At 40.4% G+C, this 21,041-nt stretch overlaps 1 protein-coding gene across 4 annotated transcripts in view; it reads right to left on the bottom strand.

The window, feature by feature from the left end:
* The window catches only part of POC1A (POC1 centriolar protein A), a 58,651-nt gene that overhangs the window by 21,850 nt on the left and 15,760 nt on the right, over positions 1-21,041 (bottom strand). For all 4 annotated transcript variants that reach the window (XM_075053576.1, XM_075053577.1, XM_075053578.1 and 1 more), the window contains 3 exons: positions 20,433-20,566; positions 10,716-10,784; positions 7,569-7,667 (listed from right to left, as the gene is read on the bottom strand). In XM_075053576.1, coding sequence (XP_074909677.1) covers positions 7,569-7,667; positions 10,716-10,784; positions 20,433-20,566 — 302 coding nt within the window. The remainder of the gene's footprint in view (positions 1-7,568; positions 7,668-10,715; positions 10,785-20,432; positions 20,567-21,041) is intronic.

The raw sequence follows: 21,041 nt of genomic DNA, 5'->3' as shown, positions 1-21,041 counted from the left end.
ATAAAAGCAAACCCGAAAGTTTCAGGGGAAAGAGCAACAGCATAGGGGCAAAACCCATTAGCTTGTGAAAAATTCAGCTTCACACAGCAACAACAACAAAAAGCTGAAACAGAGTATTAGAGGGCTAGCCATTAACAGAGGCTTCCTAGAACATTTTCCAGGAAGCTCTGCTGTTAGCTGCTTGTGAGGTGGACCCTAATTTATTCAAGTGAGAGAAAACCATTTATTTTGCTCTGATGCAGCTTCACAGTCAAATTAAGATGCAGAAAATCAGAGAGAACTGCAGTGAGGCTCCACAAAGAGCACAGTCAACTGATACAGCTATCCAGTTCTGCTCAGATAAACTTGGGCTTCCTGATATGAAGAAACCTGGTACTGTTGCTAGACTTTATTCTCCAGTGAATTAGAGCTAGACTCCAGAGCTCAGTTGCATCCAGCCTTTTCATCAATGAAACTGAGGGGTTACCCCCTTGGGGACTACCCACAAAACTGATGATGCAACACTGATGCCTTCCTGGCTGATGTTCTGGATGCTGCACGAGGCAGGAAGAGATCAAGCAAACATTCTCAACTAGCCAGGCCTGCTCACCATGATAGCTCCCTTAGTCAACTAAGTGTCTGTTACCTCTTGGGGGTTAGAGTTCATCCCACTCAATCTCTGGTTTCCAGCAAGATGAGTGGAAGACACCACAGGAGCACACGTCTTGTACAGAAAGAGCTACTAGCTGTTCTTGCTAAAAGGAGTACAGGAGCGATGAAAAAAAATTACATCCTTCTGGCTCTCAGAAGGTTTACAAGCACAGCCTCTTCAGGCACAGGCCAAAGTAGAGACCCAGCTTTGTCCACACCACAAAGGAGGGAAAGGAGAAGCCTTTTCCTCTGTTCCTGTTGAACCTCTGTCTCCTTGCAAAAAAGTTACAAGGTCACACGTTGCAATAGGCTCACATGAGCAGGCTTCCTTCAATGAAAGGAGAGTGAAGGTTAGGGAGCTATGGATAACCGTCTGCAACAGCACTGCTTGTGAAGGATATAGGGGAGAGCTCCTGAGCATCCTGTGATCAGTCGTAGTAAGACTCCTACCCATCCCTATGAAGCTTCTGCTTGGACAGCCAAGCAGGGTAAAGAGCAGTAGGAACATCTTGAGCACTCATCACACTGTTGTTCTTTTAAGTAAATAATCTACCTACCTATCCCAAGAGGAAGAGAATCGTGTACCAGACTAAAGCTTCCTGGAGTGGGAACACATCCTCAGAAAAACAAGGTGACAAGCAGATCGGGAAAAATAATCATTTTGCAGACCACATCTATCTTGAAGGCTGAAGGTTGGACTCCCCACTGCTGAATACAGGATTCCTCCCTTACAACGCTTTAAAAATAAATAAATAGAAGGGGGTGGAGGAGGTGCAAAGACAACACATTCACATCCAATTGCAAAGAGTTGCAGCTCTGTGCATTGAAACTGCTTCCCAGGAGGGGACTTCACAGCAAGTAAAAAAAGAAGAAATGTACAAAAGTATTCATAAGTATTAACGGATGCCAGAATTAGAGATAGTTACCAATTTGGAAGCCAAAAGGTCAAAAAAGAAAAGGCACATCTGGCCTATGAGTAACTCAGGAGGAATTTATTTATACAAGGAATGAGTGGCTGACAGAATGAACTGCTGCAGTCAGCACCGAGACCACAGGCTGAGCACAGGAGGCACCCAAGGTCACCAAACACAAAACAGAACCAGCAAAGGAAAGAGGTGGAGTCAGCTTTGGACATTCAGTTATAAGCCTCAGACAACTTTATGATCAGATCATGGTTTTTGGAATTGGTCTCCAATCCTATTCAGCACAACTATTTTGGAAAAATTGCCATTGAAGAAATAAGCATAGTCCAACACCTGGAGAAAATTTTAAACCCAGCAGTGTAGAAAGTGATCTATATGCCTGTCTTAACCAAAAGATGCATTTGAAGAGTCACAGGTGACTTGGAAGTCCTTTCTGCTGAAGCACTGCTCTTCCCAAGCTTCACTTTGTGAAGCCTGCTATGCCATTAGCTTTCAAATTTGGTAGCTCCACAATTGAGTACCATTTAACTTCAAAGGAGCTAAAGATATTCAAAATATTTGTGCTCTTGAATTTCAAAAGAGCAGAAAGACTTCTTGGCAAGAGTGACAGAGGACAACTCTGCACCTCTGCCTATGTCTCCCAAATTGCCCTACCAAAGGATCACCTGCTTTTGAGCCTCTCTGCACATCCACTCACATGAGCACGTCTCTCAGAGTCCTAACCAGGAGCTGAAAACCAAGCTGCACATATTTAAGTTATATAGTTGCAGAATTCACAACTGAAGCGGCAGGAGAAACACTTCCCCACCACCTACCTGTAAGCTTATGTTCTGCTGTACCTATTACCTCTCTTGCCAGGATACCCTTAGTTTGAAATAAACTACACACAACCCTTGCAGACTGTGCATTTCACTGCCTTTTGGACATCTGAATCTCCCACTCCCCCTGTTCAAGATAGCTTTGCCTCTGAGAAAATGCAACACAAACAAGGTTTAAGGTATTTTTCTTTAGAAAGCTACAGACAGAGGCTTAGACTAAACTCTCCTCATCAGCCTCCTCCTTTGCAAAGTAGTATTTTGCACAAGTAGTTACAATTTCTGTTTAAACTTGAGTAAAGAACCTTTGTATCAATTAATATTTCCTGTTTTCCATAATATTGCATGAAAAACTGTTCACCAACTTAGCTTATACTACAATGTTTTTATTCATAATTTTCAGTATACAAGTTTATCTAAACACCCAAGCACTTTTTAACTGTCCACATGACGTCAACTGTTCAGCATTTGCTCATACCACTTGACCATACATAGTCTTCTTGGAATTAGTCAATAATAGCAGCAAATCTGTCACTTAATGAAACAAGTGTTCTTATATACTCACATCAGCTGTAACCGCATGTGCAAAGCTCTCTTTGTATTTGGAAAAAAACCCACCACCAAACCCCAAAATAAAACACATTATCGTCCTTCTCCAGAAAGAGCAAATTGTATGTGAATGTCTGCACAACATATCAGATCCGTGAGCATGTCCTTTGATCTGATCCTATACAAGTCTTCATACAAACAGACCCTTATGCTTACAGTTACTGACCCCAGGACAAGCATAAGAGCCCATATTTATGAAATCACATGCAAAATTCATGTCTCTTATTCTGACTTTCCTTTAGGTCATCACCACTCAATATTGCAGCTTAAAGCATGAATTTACTCTTACCCCCTAAGATTCTAGATCAAAACAAACATAAATGATTATAGGATCAAGACATAGGACTGTAAGACTTCATTTCTTCCCATCAGCTTCATACAGCATGCATCACAAGTGCTTGCCCTTAACTTCAGTTTTCAAGGTAGTTATGCAACATTTAATAGCTACAATCGTTAGCTTATAATTTAAGAGTAAGCATTTATTTCAGAGCTACTGTAATTCTGATCTAACATTTAAAGTCTCACATCTTGCTAACAGATATTTATAATTCACTTCTGACAGCTTTAGCGTTTTCTTTATCACACTTTTGTGTCTATGCTTTTACACCACAGTCATGACTGCAATTCCTGCTCATCATGAGCTTCTCTCATTTGCATTAGTCCTTGCACAGAGCAGTTTTACTTTCAAAGCAAGCTGCAACTCCCAAGCCTTACATATTTACAGAAAACACAAGCAGGTGGGCAGAGAAACTTTGAAGTTCTTGCCTATTGTTGCAAATGAGCCCAATACACTGATTCATAATGAACTTTAACCAACTGCCTGAGAAACCAGCATCTTCTAAAGGTTCCAGTCTCCCTCTGCCTATGGAAGTGAAAATTGTTTTAGAGCAAGTTTGTTTTCAAGTTCACCAACCTTGACAATGTTCCATGCCTCTTACCCACAGGTTATTTAGGATTCTTTTTTCTTCCCATTCATCTTGATGACAAACTGGTTTTGATGTCTGTGTTCAGTTATTCTTTCTTAGCACTTGCATGTTAGTCTGACTCTCCCCACAAGAAACCAGAAACTAAACTGAGTGTTTTTACACAGCCACTGTTATGATTAGTATTTGTGCTTTTACAATACGTCAGAAAAAAGTTACACAGCTACACGAGAGCATAAGCTCTCCTGAAGTAAAGGGTTGAAAACAGATTCAAGATGTGTCAAGAATAGCGTTCATGTGGTTTAGGGGTACCAAAACCAAACAACAAACTATATGCCTGTTCTAAATGTAGTTACATCCCAAAAACATCTGCAAAAATGTCAATATCATTCAAGAAGCAGAATCCTGGCACACTAACACAGCAGTAGAGAAAGATGAAGCAGCTTCACTCTTCATTGAAGGTAAAGGTGACTTTGGCATGAAATCAAGAGTGACAAATAGCAGTTTCAAGTCTGATTTTGATGGGAAAAATAACTGATCTCAGCTACACAAAATCCACCAAAATAAAGTACTTAATTATTAAAAAGCAAACATTTTGCTCAAAATAAGAAGGAACTGACTATATAGTGAAATTTAAGTCTTGCAGTAAGTTGTAGCGGTGATAGTACTCAAAGAGCCCAGCACAATAAATTTCTAAAAGATAAAAGTCATGAAATTCACTTGAAAGAAGAGCAGACTGCCATGAATGGACAAGTTATTATGCAGCCAAGTTTTCCATGCTCATGTTATACTTAAAATAACAAACCAAGCCATTTTCAGAGATACCAGCTTCTTTTTAACAGCAAAGAACATTTCATAACAACTCTAAATTTAAACTTAACCTATGGTATTCAAAACAAGCTCTCAGACTACATTGGTTATTCTTCCCCTTCTGACTTTAGCAATTATAATGGCCTTAATATTAAAGCGTTGCACTCTTAATAACCTAATACATAAGGATATTGAGTAATAGTCATATTTTGCATTTCCATTCTCATCAAGTGTACTGAGCTCTTAGCGAGACCATGCGTAAGCTCTAGCATGCTACATGGCTGTTATTGTAAGACAGCCACAATACAGCTGATACCCCTCAAAAAACTTTAGACTATATTGGCTTTGGCAGCACCAATCAGACTGTGTGACAGGAGATAAAAATTGAAACTCCACGCCTTTACAGCAGGACAAAGCTGCATCATACTTTCAAGGCAAAACAATGTTCTTAACTGCATAAGAGACCACATTGTTGAACTGCATCAACAGACTTAGTCAACTAAGACATTGGTCTTAGTTTTGCCAGCTAGCACCCGAGCTCTCCATCACAACTACCTTCACCCCTGCTTTTTAACCAGGGATGATTTTACTGTGGAAGGCAGTCAAAGGTTTAATTTACAAGTCTATTCATGCTCATAGCTAATTTGGCCAATCTAGTGGAAGCATCATTTGTGCTAGTCAGACCAAAAGATAACACCACATTTGCCCAAGGAGTAAATAGGAAGGAAGAATCCCACTATCACTCAGTTTGGTCTTCTGTAAGTTGCACATAACAGAGTAACTTTCCAACACTTTTTATATTCAAGTAGTCCTGCTGAGATCAGCAGCTCCCACACTGCATGCCCAAGACAAACGTTGCATTTGGATGGCAGTTCAAAATACTCACTCCTTTGAAGTAATTTAGGTCCTGAAACCAAGTATGTCTCTTCTGCATGACTCAACATGGATTGACTTTGCCCTCTGTAAAAACACAGCCCCTGGTCCAAACCAATATATTACACCTCAAAGAATTTGTAGTGCCCTGTTTCCCATAGGCTCAGACCACGAGTAGAGCAACCCTGTGTCAACCAACACCACATGACATGGATTTGGCTGTCAGTAGCACACACACAGTTGGTCCCAGCAGCATCTATTAGAGGTTTTGCCAGGTAAAGCTTCTTCCAGAGGGGAATAGTTTTGTTGGAGGGACAGATGTTCAGGGTGGTTCGTCCTTATTCAAGGATTTTGTTCAGCAGCTACCTTTAATGTACATCTTGAGAGGTTCTATAATGAAAAACTAAGTTTTAGAAGAGCTCAGGCATTTCCTTCCTTTCCTTAAATTACTACTGGATAATATGCTCTAGTAATAACAGCAGTACAGGTCTGGGTAAACTTACCATAATCTCCTATTAGCAGACACTTTGTCTACACTAAGTATTTAAGCCATTCCTTGGAATGTTACAAACTGAAAATGGTATTTCTTCCCATAAAGGCTTTCTTTGTCTGTGCTGTATTTCAGCTGAGAATTATACTACACAATATCTTAAATTAAAGCAGAGTTCAAAATTAGTCCAGTTCAATAGACTAATAAACAAAGAGGTCATTGGACTGCTGGTTTCATAGCCTGCATAACTTTTGAGTTAGAACACAGAAGAGGAGGAAAAGGAAGAAGTCAGCTTTAGCCAAACCCAGCCAAGGATCAACAAACACTTTCACCTCCTCCTTCCTTCTGTGATTGCTTCCTACCATCCTCTCCCACTCACCTAATGCTAACATCCCCTGGTTTTATTTGTGGAGTGCTCTGTAAAGAAAGCATAGTAAGGAATCAGGTTTAGAGCTGCAGACTAAGTCTTGTCCATCACAAAATACTACAGCTATTCCAACATCTCCAGCAATGGACTGAAATCATAAAATAAAAATGCTACTATGTTTAAGAGAGAACATAAGTTTAGCAGCCCAGTAAAGATCTAAGTTGATAAGATTAAAGGCACTGCCACAGAGCAACAGATGTTGGCTCACCCTTCAACTGAGTCAATGTCACATAGGCATAAACCCCCTGGTTCACAAACTGCTTTCTAGCTTACAGCTCATGTTGAGCAAGATATACCAAAAACCAGCCACAATAATAACATATTTCAGAAGTATCAAAAATATCCAAAGATTGACAAGACAAAATACAGAAGTTTAAGTATCACCACGTGCAAAAGTCATAACTCTTATGGGCAGTAACTTTAAAGGGTTACTCTTATAATAGTCATGACATTCAACATCAGTGCTACACTTAGATCAGTGCATCATATTGAATTATTCAGCTAGTGGATTTATCCATTACAGTCAGAACTCAGATGTCTCTTAACACATGGTTCAGGGAACAGATATGAACTAATGTCTCCAAGTATTCAGAAAAGAAGCTCCAGTACAATAAATCACCCATTTCTCATGTGTGAAGTCTATGCACAGAGATTTCTTGTCTTTGCTGACTGTCAGTGAAAGGATATCGGGAACAATATCTATTTTCATGACTGACACCAGCCTAAAGTATTAATATCACCTAGCAAAACTGACTTCCACTGTGGTTCACATCTGTACTTTTTTGTGGACTATCATCCAAGCTTACCACACATTCTTAAACACAGGCTGCTAATAAAAAGATGCATGCATACATGCACTAAATTTATTTCCCTTAAAATCATTACATATGTTTTCCTATAAGGCAAGTACAGTTAAACAAAACAGACAATACAAGATTGATTAAAAACAGGCATCTTGCAGCTCAAATAAATACCAAGGAAAGATGGCTCCATAGTTCAACTGCCCGAGTCACATGCTCTCAAGCATACTGAAAAGGAACTCTACACGATTTCTGTATGCTGACCTACCAGAGTGTGATGGGTCCCATCCATACTAGTGCCAGACTTCTGTGTTTTCAGTACATCACCATAATCTGCTGCATCAAAGTTAGTTTTCCAGACCATCACCTGCAGAAGAAAGTTATCTCTATTAAAATTTTCCATCTACATTTGCTTAAAGGCCAATTTTGTGAACACATCAGAGAAGATTCAGCAGAAGCACACAGTTTACCTAAGAAAGCTTTGTCATTGATTAAGTAAAGGATGTTATTCGTAAATATGCTACTGAATACAGGCATAGCATAACTGAGTTCTCAATGAGTAAGTGACCTTTTCCAACATTCTTTGGGTCAGGAACATCATGAAACTAGGGCTAGCTAGAGAACTTCAAAGCAACATGCAGAATACACCCTTAAAACCACAAATATATTAAAATACCATGCTTAGCACTGTAGCACTTATCAGCCACACCCCAAACAACTAGTCCCTGGTTCATCATGAAATTCATTCACAGGAAAAGGAGAGTTAGTACTTTGAAACTAGTATTAGATATCTTGACCTAGTTTGTGAGCTGAATACCAAACTTAAATCTCACTTACAGGCATCTTCCCTCCATAATGCAGCAGTTATTTCAGAAGAGGAGAGGCCTTTAACAAATAAACCACTTCAACATATCAAGAGCAAACCCATGGAGTAAAATCCCTGGCAGTGGCTCTAAAAGCCTAAAAAAGTTTCAGAGCAATCAACAATTTCAGAAGTCTGAGACACCTATGAACCCAGGCAGCTCATCTTGGTTATCAGAAACATCAATCTTTATTCTTCACTTACAGGTTTTCATTCCTGTTTCACGTGAAAGAAAAGCATCCTTCTTTTGTAGTTGCATAGTTAACCAATGAGGCCATTCCATTGTGTAACAAAAAAAAAGTGATGTTCTTTTATCGTATAAGTTGTCTCTTCACAGCTAGCAAAAGTGCTATTACAAAGATGGGCATTGCCACCTAGTCTAACCTGGGGATTAAGAGCAATTCAACACAGTTGAGTGAAGGCTGATGACAGAAAAATGGATACTTACTCAGACCACTACTTTAGGTTGAAGTCCATCTATATCTTCAGTGGGGCAACTCACACTAACTATGTTTAAACCAGCATATATTTGCAGCACAGGGTGCAAATGGCACCTCCTGACTCCAGCAGGCTCATACAACAGGCCTGTCTGCACTTCAGTAATCAAGTATGGTTTTTTAGACAGGCTACATGTCTAAATTACCACACAAAAAAATTTTTTTGACCTGTAAAGATGTTCTTGATTATTATTTCTCTATTTCTTTTGGATTCAGAAAGCTAGTATTCAGCAAGGTCCATTCCACTGGAAAAGCTTCTTAAATTGCCAGTTATGTACATACAAGGCTAATGCTGTTTTTAATACATACATATATTCTATTTTAAAAGTTCTTTCTCCATGCATGAAAGGAGGCACTGCCTGCACTTTCAGATACAAATCTAAGAGGAGAGAGGCAGTTCCTTCATGGGAGCTAAGAATAGGAAAACCAACAGCCACCCTTCCCAATACACGCATTCAGAAACACACCACCTTGAGCTACAATGGAAAAGGCTGCCAAAGTAGTAAGTTATGACCCCATGCCATAAACGTACCTTTACAAAGCACATTTCTGGGGAGGCATTACCATTCAGTGTTTCAGTTTAACAATATCAGGTGATGCTTTGCAATGAGCATTACTTTGTTTAAAGAAATCCCAACCATAGGAAAGACAGAGGGAGCTGATAAAACAAAAGCCTTTTGAAGGAATCTACTTTACACAACAGAGAAATGTAGGCTAATACATCCTCTTAAGCTAAAAATGAAACAAATAAAAAGTCAGCTTCTTGGCTATGCCTAGAAGTTGAAGACAATAAAATTACTGAAGTTTTCTATTGAAAATAAGTAACAATGAATTGCTATATAACTGCAAATTCCAGCTACATCAGGGCTTTTAAGGAAGAGAGAAACAACAACAAAAAGGCATATTTATTCCTTGTGTTAGATAAATATTTCAAGAGCAAACCTTAATCTAGTGACCCCAATATAATTTTATAAGACAAAACTGGATGCATCTCTTCAAAACAGTCTGTTTAAAGCCTTAAATAAAAAGTGGTCTTAAAGAGACAGGGTGACAAGCTATGTCACCTATGTCAGCAAATGTATAAGATAGAGTTAAAACGCAGCAGCTCATGAAGCTGTCATGAGCTACAACCCTAGGATTGGTTTCCCCCTCGGTAGTATACAATCAAAAACATACATTACATAGACACCCAGCAAGTCATTTCAGCATGGTCCAGACACACCAGGTACATTTTTTTATTTCCCCCACTGACAACACAAAACCCAGCAGCTTTTGAAGAAATGTGAATCTACATTATAACTCAGAACCAGAAGTAAGAGATCTCCCCTCCTGCCCCAACTGCTTCATCCACAAAAACCCTTCACTAGCAGTACAAGGCACCCAGGCTCTCAATCCTAGTGCACATATCAAGGTCAGCAAAGACAAGTCCAACTCTGCCCCAAAAAGCTGTGCAACTGCAGCATTAGCACAGCCTTGCACCAGGCTCCCATTAATAAAGAGGCCTGCAGTCTATATTCTTGTCCAGTCAGACTCAAAACCACCTGGTCTCAGTCACTAGAAATGGCTTAGCCACAGCACCTCAAATAAGACTGAGAGGACAGATCTGTGGGAGGAGAGCCCTAAGGACTAAGAAATACAGAGCACTGTAGACCAGTGGAGCCTGGAAGAGTATTCAGGGGAAGCAACCCTGCCTGCTTGCCTTGTCCTTACGCCTGTGTCTCAGAACTAGCCAGTGGTAGATCAGGAGACAATCCACCAGAATAGGCCATGATAGTCAAGGTATCTCAACACAGTCATCTGCACACCCAGCTACCTTATTCCCCGGCAGCAGATGCCTCAGAAAGGCATATAACAAGGGCCATATATAGGGTAATATTTCCTCTGTTGTACATACCCATTTCCCAGATAATCCAGCTGAAAGACTGCTCTTACTGAGGAAGCACTTGTTTAATATCTCTCACTATTTTTAATATTTGTTTTCTCTTTTAAAGCAGTAAGATGCCAAGAAAACAGTAACAACAAGGCACAAAACTATGAAATTAAACTAGTCAAATACCTGTTCATCAGAACCTCCAGAAGCAAAAAAGTCTCCAACTCTTGAAAATGCTACACAGGTAGCTGGCCCCTGCAAACAGATTTAAAACATAGGTTTACAAAAGTGTGCAAGAAAACAAAGTGTTACAAAGCTCCATTCATCACAGCTTTACAAGGTATTTCTCATTTGGCATCAGCAATCTCAAGACAAATTTTAAAAAGCTCTTAGGTAAGTGGGCCACAATTAACATGCTAAGCTTGCTGGCACTTACTTGCCATTTCCCACATTTTTGCCACCAGTTTAAGACACCTACTTTTTAATATCCATGGCATTAAGACATAGACAGGAACAAACCAAGCTTTGCAGCTTCAGGCTTTTCCTTGTTCCCTCTCAATCATTCTTTCTTCCCTTTAGAATTAGAAATTTCTAAAACTCCTGTTCATTTATTAGAAGCAGTGAAACTGTTGAGTTTTGTTAAATGCAGCGTTCAGTTAGCGACCTGACAGAAAGGTTTAAAGCAGAAAAGCAGGTTTGAACACAGAGATACACACAGAGCAGCACCAAAATGCTTATTGAAAAAGATTGTTAGACATAAAATACCCCCACTACTGACAATTCTAAGCATTCACAAATCATAAGCCATGTCCCATAAAAATGTAAGTTTTTAAAAAACAAATTTGAGGAGCAATGAATCTACCTGTCAGGCTTCAATTGCCAAGCCCTCAGAATCCACATTTTCCAAGCTCGTCCTCACACCCTGAATAGTAGAGCCGTGAAAGGAAAATGCACTAAGCCAAGATTTTCACATAATCATGGAACTCCAAGGGCCAGAACTTCAAACATTACCCAGAATCTTCAAGACACTGAATACCACAAGACAGCAAATTTCATGGACCACTATGTGTACCAGATGCACCATGGAAAATAGTATCTTCTCTCCACATGCTTTCTCAACAGCCTCTCTTTGAAAATACTTAACTGTCACTAAGGGACAGCATAAAACACATGACTGATGATAAAAATAGCCAACAGGTAGGGCTACAGGCAAGAAGTGAAAGGATCAGTTCTATCATGAAGAAAAAGGTGGGGCGGAATAGTTTGGTTGGTTGGTTTTGTTTGTTGCTTGTTTGGGTTTTTTTAATAGTCATCACATGCTCTCCTATATATTTCTAGAATATTCCATACAAACTGCTCACTGCAGAAGACCCAAGGCTGAAAGCTCTTGCTCACTCCACCATGACATAACTTCAAAACATGCTTGACCAGCTATCAACCAAAGCAATCAATCTGCATCAATTAATATGGCCAAGGTTAGAAGCATTTTAAGTCATGAAATCTGTACAAGCAGAATAACTGAACACATAAGATTCAATATTCAGAGCAGAATCCAATTACTCATTTCATCTGAGACTCAGCAGTCAAGAAGACCACAAAGTTTTCAGCACAGGGGGCAGAAAAAGCCAAGGCTACCTGAGGAGCACTGGTAAAAAGAACATGTCACTGAACAGCAGACAGAGCAGCACCAGCAGAGCATACTGTATTCATACATTAGCTTGTATTTACCATATTCTGTATACTATCTAGAGTTTTGCAGGAGGCAGCTATTCTCTTTGGATACCAACCAGCAGGACAAAGTCAACACAAGGGAGACATCCAAAGGCATCACAAACAAAACAGAACCACTGCTTCATATCCCCTTACATGTGGAGCATGTGGCCAAGCAATGACAGAGGCTTCAAACCAAACAGGCACCTGCAGCAGCACAGAAGAAAGCAAGCAGCAGGCAAGCACCCCTTACAATAGCATCATTTGCCATTTTTAAGCTACAGCCTAATGATCTATGCAGGTTTGTGTTAGTTGTCAGGTTTTTAACTGAAGAATAGAAGACTGGCTTAAACTGCTTTTCCCTTAGTGGTTTTACAGAAGAGATACCAGAGTTAATGCATGCAGGATCATCTTCATACAGTATAGGCACTTGCATTCTGAAGAAGCCTTGCTCTTAAAACAACAGTCAGTTCTGAGAGACTTTAAATGGTGCTGACTGCTAAAGCACTGCTTGAGTAAAAGAATGCATTTCACACCACACATCCATTTTAATACCTTTTCAACCTTTCAGAAAGCACACAGGAGGATGCACATGGGAAGGATGAGGCAGGCACTCTGAGATGCAATTAAACAGAGCTGGGAAATTGTTACATGTGTTTGAGCACAAGCACAACAGACAAACTGTTCTGCTTAGAATAAACAGCCGAGAACCCAGACAGTGAAGTTTTATGTCAGCTGTGGAACACATTACTTTAGAGACTGTCCTAAGCCTAAGCTTTTGCCCAAGTTGAAAAGGACAGAGGCAGGAACAAGCATTTCCAGAGGCTGCCTATGGTCAAGTTTGCTGGGAAAAGCAAGATGAACTAGTGACAGGCTAACACCACCACCACCACCACAAACAAAAAAACCCCAAACACACAACCAGAAAAGCCACAACAACCACCACCAGAAAACTCCACCACACAAACACACACCTCCTGACAGACCTCTTTCAAGTAAGATCACATATCTCAGAAGGCAAGTAAGAAGCTTCTCCTCACCCCGTATCGAGTTCCAAGAACAGACTATTGTATTAAGAGTTCACATCTTCCCAGTGGGCATCGCATGGAAATCTCACATCCAGTTTGTTTCTGGTTTCCCTTCTTTCTCTCCTTTGTAAAAGTGAGCTCATCATTATAAATCCTAAAGGTAGACAAATATCCAAAGATTGTATCTGGGACAAGCACCCAACTCTCACTGCAACCTGTGTCCCACAGTCCTGTGCTTTCAAATATGCTGGCACAAGGTTATGCTGGCAAAACTAGAGTCTTGATGTGGTCACTTCCAGTGTGAAGAGTTTTAGCTTCCTTAAAACACATTGAAGTATTTCCATATTATCATTTCACCTGCAGTGATTTCAAAAGGTTTTGAGGCCTTCTAATAGCAACATCTCACTCAAGAGATCTTGCCAGAAATGATGTAGTAGCAGCAATTTCAAAATGCATGTGCAGTCATTAGTTTGACTAAGCTTGTTCAACTAACACAGTATTAAATAGTGCAGATATTTCAAACCAAAGACACCACCATCAATCAGCTGAGACAAAGCGTGCTTCTGCCTTCTACTCCCACCCACCTTCCCCAGCAGTTCAGCTCTCCAACCACACTGTCAGGAATTAGAGACTCTTTAAAAAATGCAGAAGACAAATAAGCAGTAAAAGAGGGAAGAAACAAGTACATAGCCAGAAAACTGCACAGTGGTGAATATTGCGCAAAGATCACAGAGCTGAGGATACAGAAGCTGCACTCTGACTGTAATAAACCAGTCAGGGTTGGAAGGACAGCAAAAACTTTCAAGACATTGAGACAAAGTGTTCAGGAACAAGCACAAGCAAGGAATACTAGAAAAGAGCAATGTTTCACGAAACTATTTTTATCAGTCTAAATATTTCAGTGTATTTAGACAAAACTTAGCACAATGCAAATCACATCAAAACGGACAATGAACTGACTCCAAAGCCACTGCATTCTGAAGGTAAAAAGTTCAACAGAACATATTTCTCCCAAAATAGAAAATTATATCAAAGACTGAATGTGCCTTTATAAATTGAAAGAAGGGGAACAAACAAGCCTATAGACTCAACATCCTCTACAAATTTGTTGACATAAATTAAGTGAAAAGTATTTTTGCTACATACACTTGCACTACTTTTCCCAGATATAACAGGTTTGCTATAGCAACATACAAGTAATAGTTTGCCAAATACTCTTGCAATTTAATATAAACACACAAAACAAAAATTAAAAGCTACACTTGCCACTGATTAGACACAGCCTAACTCCCATTTGTTTCAGGTAAGCACAGCAGAGATCCAACAGATTTCTGATGCAGTCCTGGACAATAGGTACATGGCTGGAGACTGAAGAATTCAAATCTTCCTTCAGATTTTTTTTTCTCTTTTAAACTAACCATTTGCATTAAAAGTGCCAAAAAGCAGCAGTTGCATGGTCTTCTATACAAGTTGTAGGGAGAATTTTAAGCTTATTTCCCATGCTAGAAAATGTGGGATACAGCAACCTTCTAAAGGATCACTTTATTCCTCTTTCTGTAGCAGGATACAAATGCCCTTCTATTAGTATTCCCTAGAGGTTCAGAAGTTCCAGTTCTACATCCTCATTGTGCTAGGCGCTGCACACAAGATGCTAGCACTAGTCCCCAGATTCCTACAGCTTCTTGCCTTAAAGAGCAAACTGCAGAAAGAAAGGACTGGACAATGAGATACACCAAGTCAGCAGCAAGGAATATTTCTATATAGTCCTCAGCAGGCCAACAACATGAGGACTGTTGAGCTTTTGTGCATGTCAGATAGTTTGAAGTTATAATAATAATTTTGGCGGTACTGGGAAAGAGCTACAGAAAGTTTTAAGGATTTAAGAAAGTTGATCAGCTTACAAAAACATGAAGTGTGGCCTTAGAAAAAGATGTTCAGAACTATTCCGAATAGCTTGAATGCATTCATTGCCCAGAGAGATGGCCAGGACACAGATTACAACATTGAGTGAGTGACTGGCAGGATGCTAATAGCATCAGTAACAATTGACACAGGGATGAACAGAGACAACAGGAATAGCATCCCTGAACACAAAGCTTTCAAAGGTGGAGATAATAGATCTCTCTGAAATAAATACTTAAGAGAAAGACCAAGAGTTTAGTTTGGAGAAATAGAAATACGCCTGGAGCAGTCATACCTGCATGCAGACAGATGAATGTGTACCACCTATAAATAATAAGCGGACAATCACAGAGAAAACCCTCTTGAACACTGTTTCCTCCCCCATAGAACTGCTGGAGGGCAGAAGGCACACACTTTCAAGAACAGCAAGGCCAACGCCAACAGTCAATTCAAGTCAAGAAAGGCCAGACTTGCAAGCTTCAGCTAGAAACAGAGCTAACATTTTGGCTTCAGCATGAAAGAAGAAACAAGAGCCAGCCTGGAGAGAGTCCATGAATAAACCAGAGAGGAGTATTTTAACGATTCCCAGTCTGCACAATGAAAGCAGAAGCAGAGAGGAAGGTAGCTGGAGAGACAAGTGGGGTCAAGGATGCCAGCAGAGATGTAGAAGTGGGAAGATATGAGCCAGTACATTCGAACTCTCCTGGAACATATTAATTAGTACAAAGAGAAAAAGGAGATACAAGTGGTGACAAGGTCCAAGAAGCAAATCCAGCAGCAACCAGCACGCTGGGATCCCAGGCATGGGATCATCAGTTCAAGGCATAAAAGAAATAATAAACAGAGCAGTCATTGCCACTGTTCACAGTGCTTTTAAATGCTTCATGGCACAGGAGAAGAGGACAAGTCGCACGTGGACAGATGCACATTGAAATGACAGAGGGTAGAGGAGCAAAAGATACAAAGAATAAGTGATCAAGGCAACTAGGAAAACACCAAGAGCAGGTAAGGAACTTGATAAATGCATTCAAAGTGCCAAAGAACATAGAGGGCCTGAGACAAGATGCTGGATGTCATGTGTCTTTCACCTATCACTTGGTTTCAGCAGCAGAGAAAGCAGTGAAGAGAGTTCAGTGAAGACCAATTCAAATTAACAGACTTTTTAATAAGGCGGGAGCAGTGAGCCTGTATCTCAGGATCAACAATGAACTCACAGCAAGGAAACCCACAGCTATGATGATCTATTCAATCTCATCAGAAAAGGTGAGAGACAATAGCAGGATACTTAGTAGAAGAAGAAAGCTGGACAGAGGCAGGAAGACATACAAGGGGGCAAGACAGGTGACAAAGTTAACACACTTGTTTTACAATCTGGTAGAGGATGCAGCAATATCCTGCAGAAGAAGCATCAGACAAGAAAATCTAAATCTTAGAAAGAGGTAAGAGCTAGCAAAAAAAAAAAGCTATGAAAGCTATGGATGTTTGTTGTCTTTTTACAAACACCACAGATACCCTAAAGACAACATGGCTAGGGAAAAACATGTCAGCACAGGTATTGCATATTGGCAAATCAAGAGGTACAAGACAGAGCTGAATATTGTCCTCAAGTGGGGATGGAGTGGAAAGCTACGGGGACTGTGGAAAGAATCCACATCTCCAACAGTAAGGACAAGAAAAGGGTTTAGATAAAAAGGGCAGATTCCTAGAAGCTGCACAGTGAGGGTGATAACACAAAGGAGAGAGAGGGAGGGAAAGGGAACCAAGGAGAAAAGCACAAGGAACAGAGATGGCAGTGGCAACAAGGGATGTTTTCATGCAAAATACCTCTGACAAGCAGTCACAAGGATTCTCAGTCCACTAAGCTTTGAAAAATTCCTATATTGCTACACAGAGAAAGACTCATGCCTGCACCTTACTTTGCCAGGGAATAAGGGCTACAGCACCTTATAACTGAATCTTCAGTAGCTTTTTAAGCTTCAGTTTAAAATAAGTACAACAGAAGAATAGAGCGCTCATCCTTCCTTTCAATAGTCAAAAATGCTAATCTGAAGTCAGTCACTTGTTGTTTGCAACACACCCCTCTCTCCCTTTGTTGGTCCAGTTCTGTGCAACCCTGAGATGTCCTCACAACATTCAAAGAGGACGAGGCCTGCATGGATGTTTAATGCCACTTCAGTAGAGCTGGCAGCAGACAGTAAAGGAGCACATTTGTCTCCTGTGCACCTGCTCAGAAGATCTTGCTCTGCAGTCAGCCAGCAAAGCAGACAGCACTTACACCACCCAGGTAGGTAGAACACAGCTACTTCATGATTCAAGTCGAGGTTGCTTAGAGAATTGTAACTTTGCATTTTCTGTCTTTCTATTTATAAACATAACCATGCAGATGTTTTCTAAATATTTACTGAGAACTTCCATTCCACTAAGGAAGTCAGTCTGGAAATGCTCTAATCAAACCACCCCAAAGGGCAGACAAGCACTGTGTACATACCTGCTCTTCTCTAGCAACTCTCTGGAGGTGACTTACAGGCCCCAAAACATTCTGTTCCTCAACAATGACTCAGTAACAGAGGTGAACCTACTTATCAACCCAGTGTCTCATCTGTATGGAATTAAGCAAGAGTACTTCACAGCTTGAAGCACTCCAGAACTGAAATATGCAGCACAATACAGAATGATATTTCACAGATGCAAGATGTCAGCTCCAAGCTGCAAACTCCTGTCTGTAAAGATCCTTCTGCTACAAGGGGGCCAGCTACATTACAATTAAAGACAGCAATGTAAACTTGGCAATCCTCCCTATGTAAACTACAGCTAATCAGCTGCTAACAAATTCCTGGCACTCCAGCAGTTGCGTCAAAGTATGTCTAAAGGACCTTAAGGTTTTTTTCCTTCAAGTGTCCACTCGCATGCAGCCTTCCCAGAACAACATAACAGCAGTCAGCTGTCAGAGTAGGAACAGTCTCAACAAGCATATTCACCCACACAGTCACAATTCAAGAATGTCTTCAGAACGGGCTGTTCATTTGGGGCCTAACCTATAGCCCTCACTTAAAAAGGCAAGTCTACTTAATGACCAAAAAATCCACACCCACTTCATTTTTCGCCACTTGGAGATACTGGCAGAAATCACAGTGAGAACAGAAGAAAAAGTGCTCAGTATTAAGTAGCCTGGGTTTATCTATGAGCAGAGCAGGCTAGAGAAGCAGCCAGTGCAGGAATCCACCCCAGCAGCTTCTGATGAAAGCAGGGCCTGTTGTCACTGCTGGTTGCTTACCGTGAATGAAGCACCGTTATCATACACTTTTAGTGGAAAAGGTATCTGTTAAATCAGGCACGAAAAGAACACACACACACAACAATACAGCACATGCCAGCAGAGGGAATTCCAGCCAGGGCTATGCTAGGACTAGTTCCACAGCCATCTTGGTGCAATACCCTTAAAGATGACCAGAAAGCAATACCAGCCACTTTTATACTTGTTTCCAAACTGAGGGAGATTTAATCTCAGAATGGCAACTACCCTTCAGCTGTGCCAGTGTCAAAGCACTTCCAATGCCAGTTAGATGTCTAGGAGAGAGTGGCAGACATTGTCTTACTGATCTGAACTGGGGGCGGGGGGGGGGGGGGGGGGGGGGGCAAAATACAGAGCTTTATACTTCTGAACAGACAATTCACAAACCAACTGTTTTGTAGAAGCCCTGAGTTAAGTACAGCATCAGCCTAAAGGGACTTTCTATTGTCTAATTCTGAAGACCTCCATCACCATAATCAGTTTTGGACTCTCACTCAAAGCTAAACTTTTTTTTTGTCCCACTGCACTCAGTGAGGAGCCGCCTACAGCTCAGAAGGGAGGAAAATGGAAAGCAGGTTCAGCCTTGTGCTGAACAATAACCAGGCACAACCTTTCCCAAGGGAAGGATGAAGGGGGTAAATATCCACTGTCCCTCCACACTTACCCTTTTCCAGAAAGCTACTTCCTAAGAACTCTTTTTACAAATTAACACAAAAGGCAAATATGAAAACAAGATTGAGACAACGATTAGAAGCTTTGCAGCCCATATCTGATAGGAGTACCCACTTAGTCCAGTTTTCAGAGTACAAAAGTTTTATGCAGTCAAGGTTTACATGTTAGGATAACCAGTATTTATTATCTTCCCCCCATTCTTTTCAGCATTTGAACCCTTTGGTCAGTTTTAATCAGATCTTTCCATGAAGTAAAGCTTTAAGTATGAGGCTGTTCTATTTTTCCATTAATATTACAACAAAGGAGAAAAGTTTATTAATACACAGCAAAAGAGAAGTTATAGAACAAACTTGACCTTTTTAGACATCAGACAAGGCAGTCATTAAACAAAGCCACAAGAAGTCAGAATTATCAGTTTTGCAGCTTACACAGCTACCATTATTGCCCGGAACCATCCCCACCACCCCCAACAGCTTTGGGCTGTGATTTTCACCAGCTAGTTTTGATGCTTTAAGACTCAGGCCCTGTTTTAACAGAGAGACTAGTGGTTTAAGAATTACTGTTCTCTCTACCCCTTTGGAAAGAGACCCTTTAAAGAAGGTCTGCTTTTTCATGCCTTTGAGCCCCACTCAGCACGGACAATGAAATTAGTCTATTTATTTTCATTTAACATTTAAAAAGAGAGCTCCAAACATTCATATAATTAACCTTACAAGCAACACATCCAGCAGCATAATACTAATAGGCCAATCAGTTAAACTTAACCAACCCGCAGCATTTATCACCTTCAATTATTTAATTCAGCCTGTTAACAAAATGGAAATGTGTTCCCAAATCACATCCTGAAATACATTTCCTCCATTTTACCACTACTGTCCTTAAGTCTCCTGTCAGGTAAATAGCATTTATCTTCACAACACCTATGTCAGGGGGCCAAGTGTTATTTGCACCACGCTAGGGAGAGAGACACTCAGAGCTGCAGTACAGAGTGCACCACAGACCCAGGATTAGAGTCTAGGGCACAGTCCCCTTAGGTCTTTGACTTGCATTTTCAATAGTGGAGCTCCCTTTCTGTCTTGCTTTCTCATCTTCTCCATTCCTGCCTTACCTCCTTCCCTCCCCATAGGCATTCCTTTCAAAACAGTGATAATCTCAAAGATTATTAGTAGTACTATCATCGTAGTTTTATGCAAGCAAGTTTTCAAAATATTTTTGGCCATGAAGAATGAAAGACTCAAGCACAGATTTGCCCAGTTTGTTATGGGTTTGTACATTACTATATAAAAGGCTTTGCCTCACCTGGTGACCATGAAGAGTATACAGAAGTCTTCCTTCTAGCAAGTCCAGAATTTTAAGAGTTGAATCATTGGAAGCAGTAACCAGATAGTTTCCAGAGGGATGGAAGGAAAGACTGTTCACCACAGCACTGTGCACTAAGCATGGAAAAAAATGTATATAATAGTCACCAAGACCAGTTTACATAAGCCCAAGGCAAAAAAAATAAAGTGCAAGCACATTCCAATTCTCTGTTATAAAGTTTAACAGGAAAATTAGCATGGGGGAAACATTCTTCAAAGCACTGGAGAACAAGCACAGTACTTAATTCTTGTAAAAACAGGTACTTTATTGAAAGGGGAAAGGAAGCTTTGCCAATTATTCTGGGAGATTTAAGGCTACAAAAACTTCCAGCGTAGCCCCAAAATGTAACTATATGTGCAAGTGATATATCATATAGCATATACCATATAGCAAGAGCTGTATGTTTCTGTGAGAGCTGGACATTGACATATTTTACTACTGTGGAGATCCCATTCTTGCTCCCCAGTCATTCTAGAATAAAGTCTATATGCTAGTACATTAAGGAGAAGACTGAAATTAAAGACAGACAGACTCAAAGTTGGCATTGCA

This window comes from Buteo buteo, chromosome 21 (assembly GCF_964188355.1).
Source record: "Buteo buteo chromosome 21, bButBut1.hap1.1, whole genome shotgun sequence".
In the NCBI taxonomy this organism is placed as follows: domain Eukaryota; kingdom Metazoa; phylum Chordata; class Aves; order Accipitriformes; family Accipitridae; genus Buteo; species Buteo buteo.
Note: the sequence above shows the minus strand (reverse complement) of the source record. Positions and strands in the feature narration are given on the sequence as shown.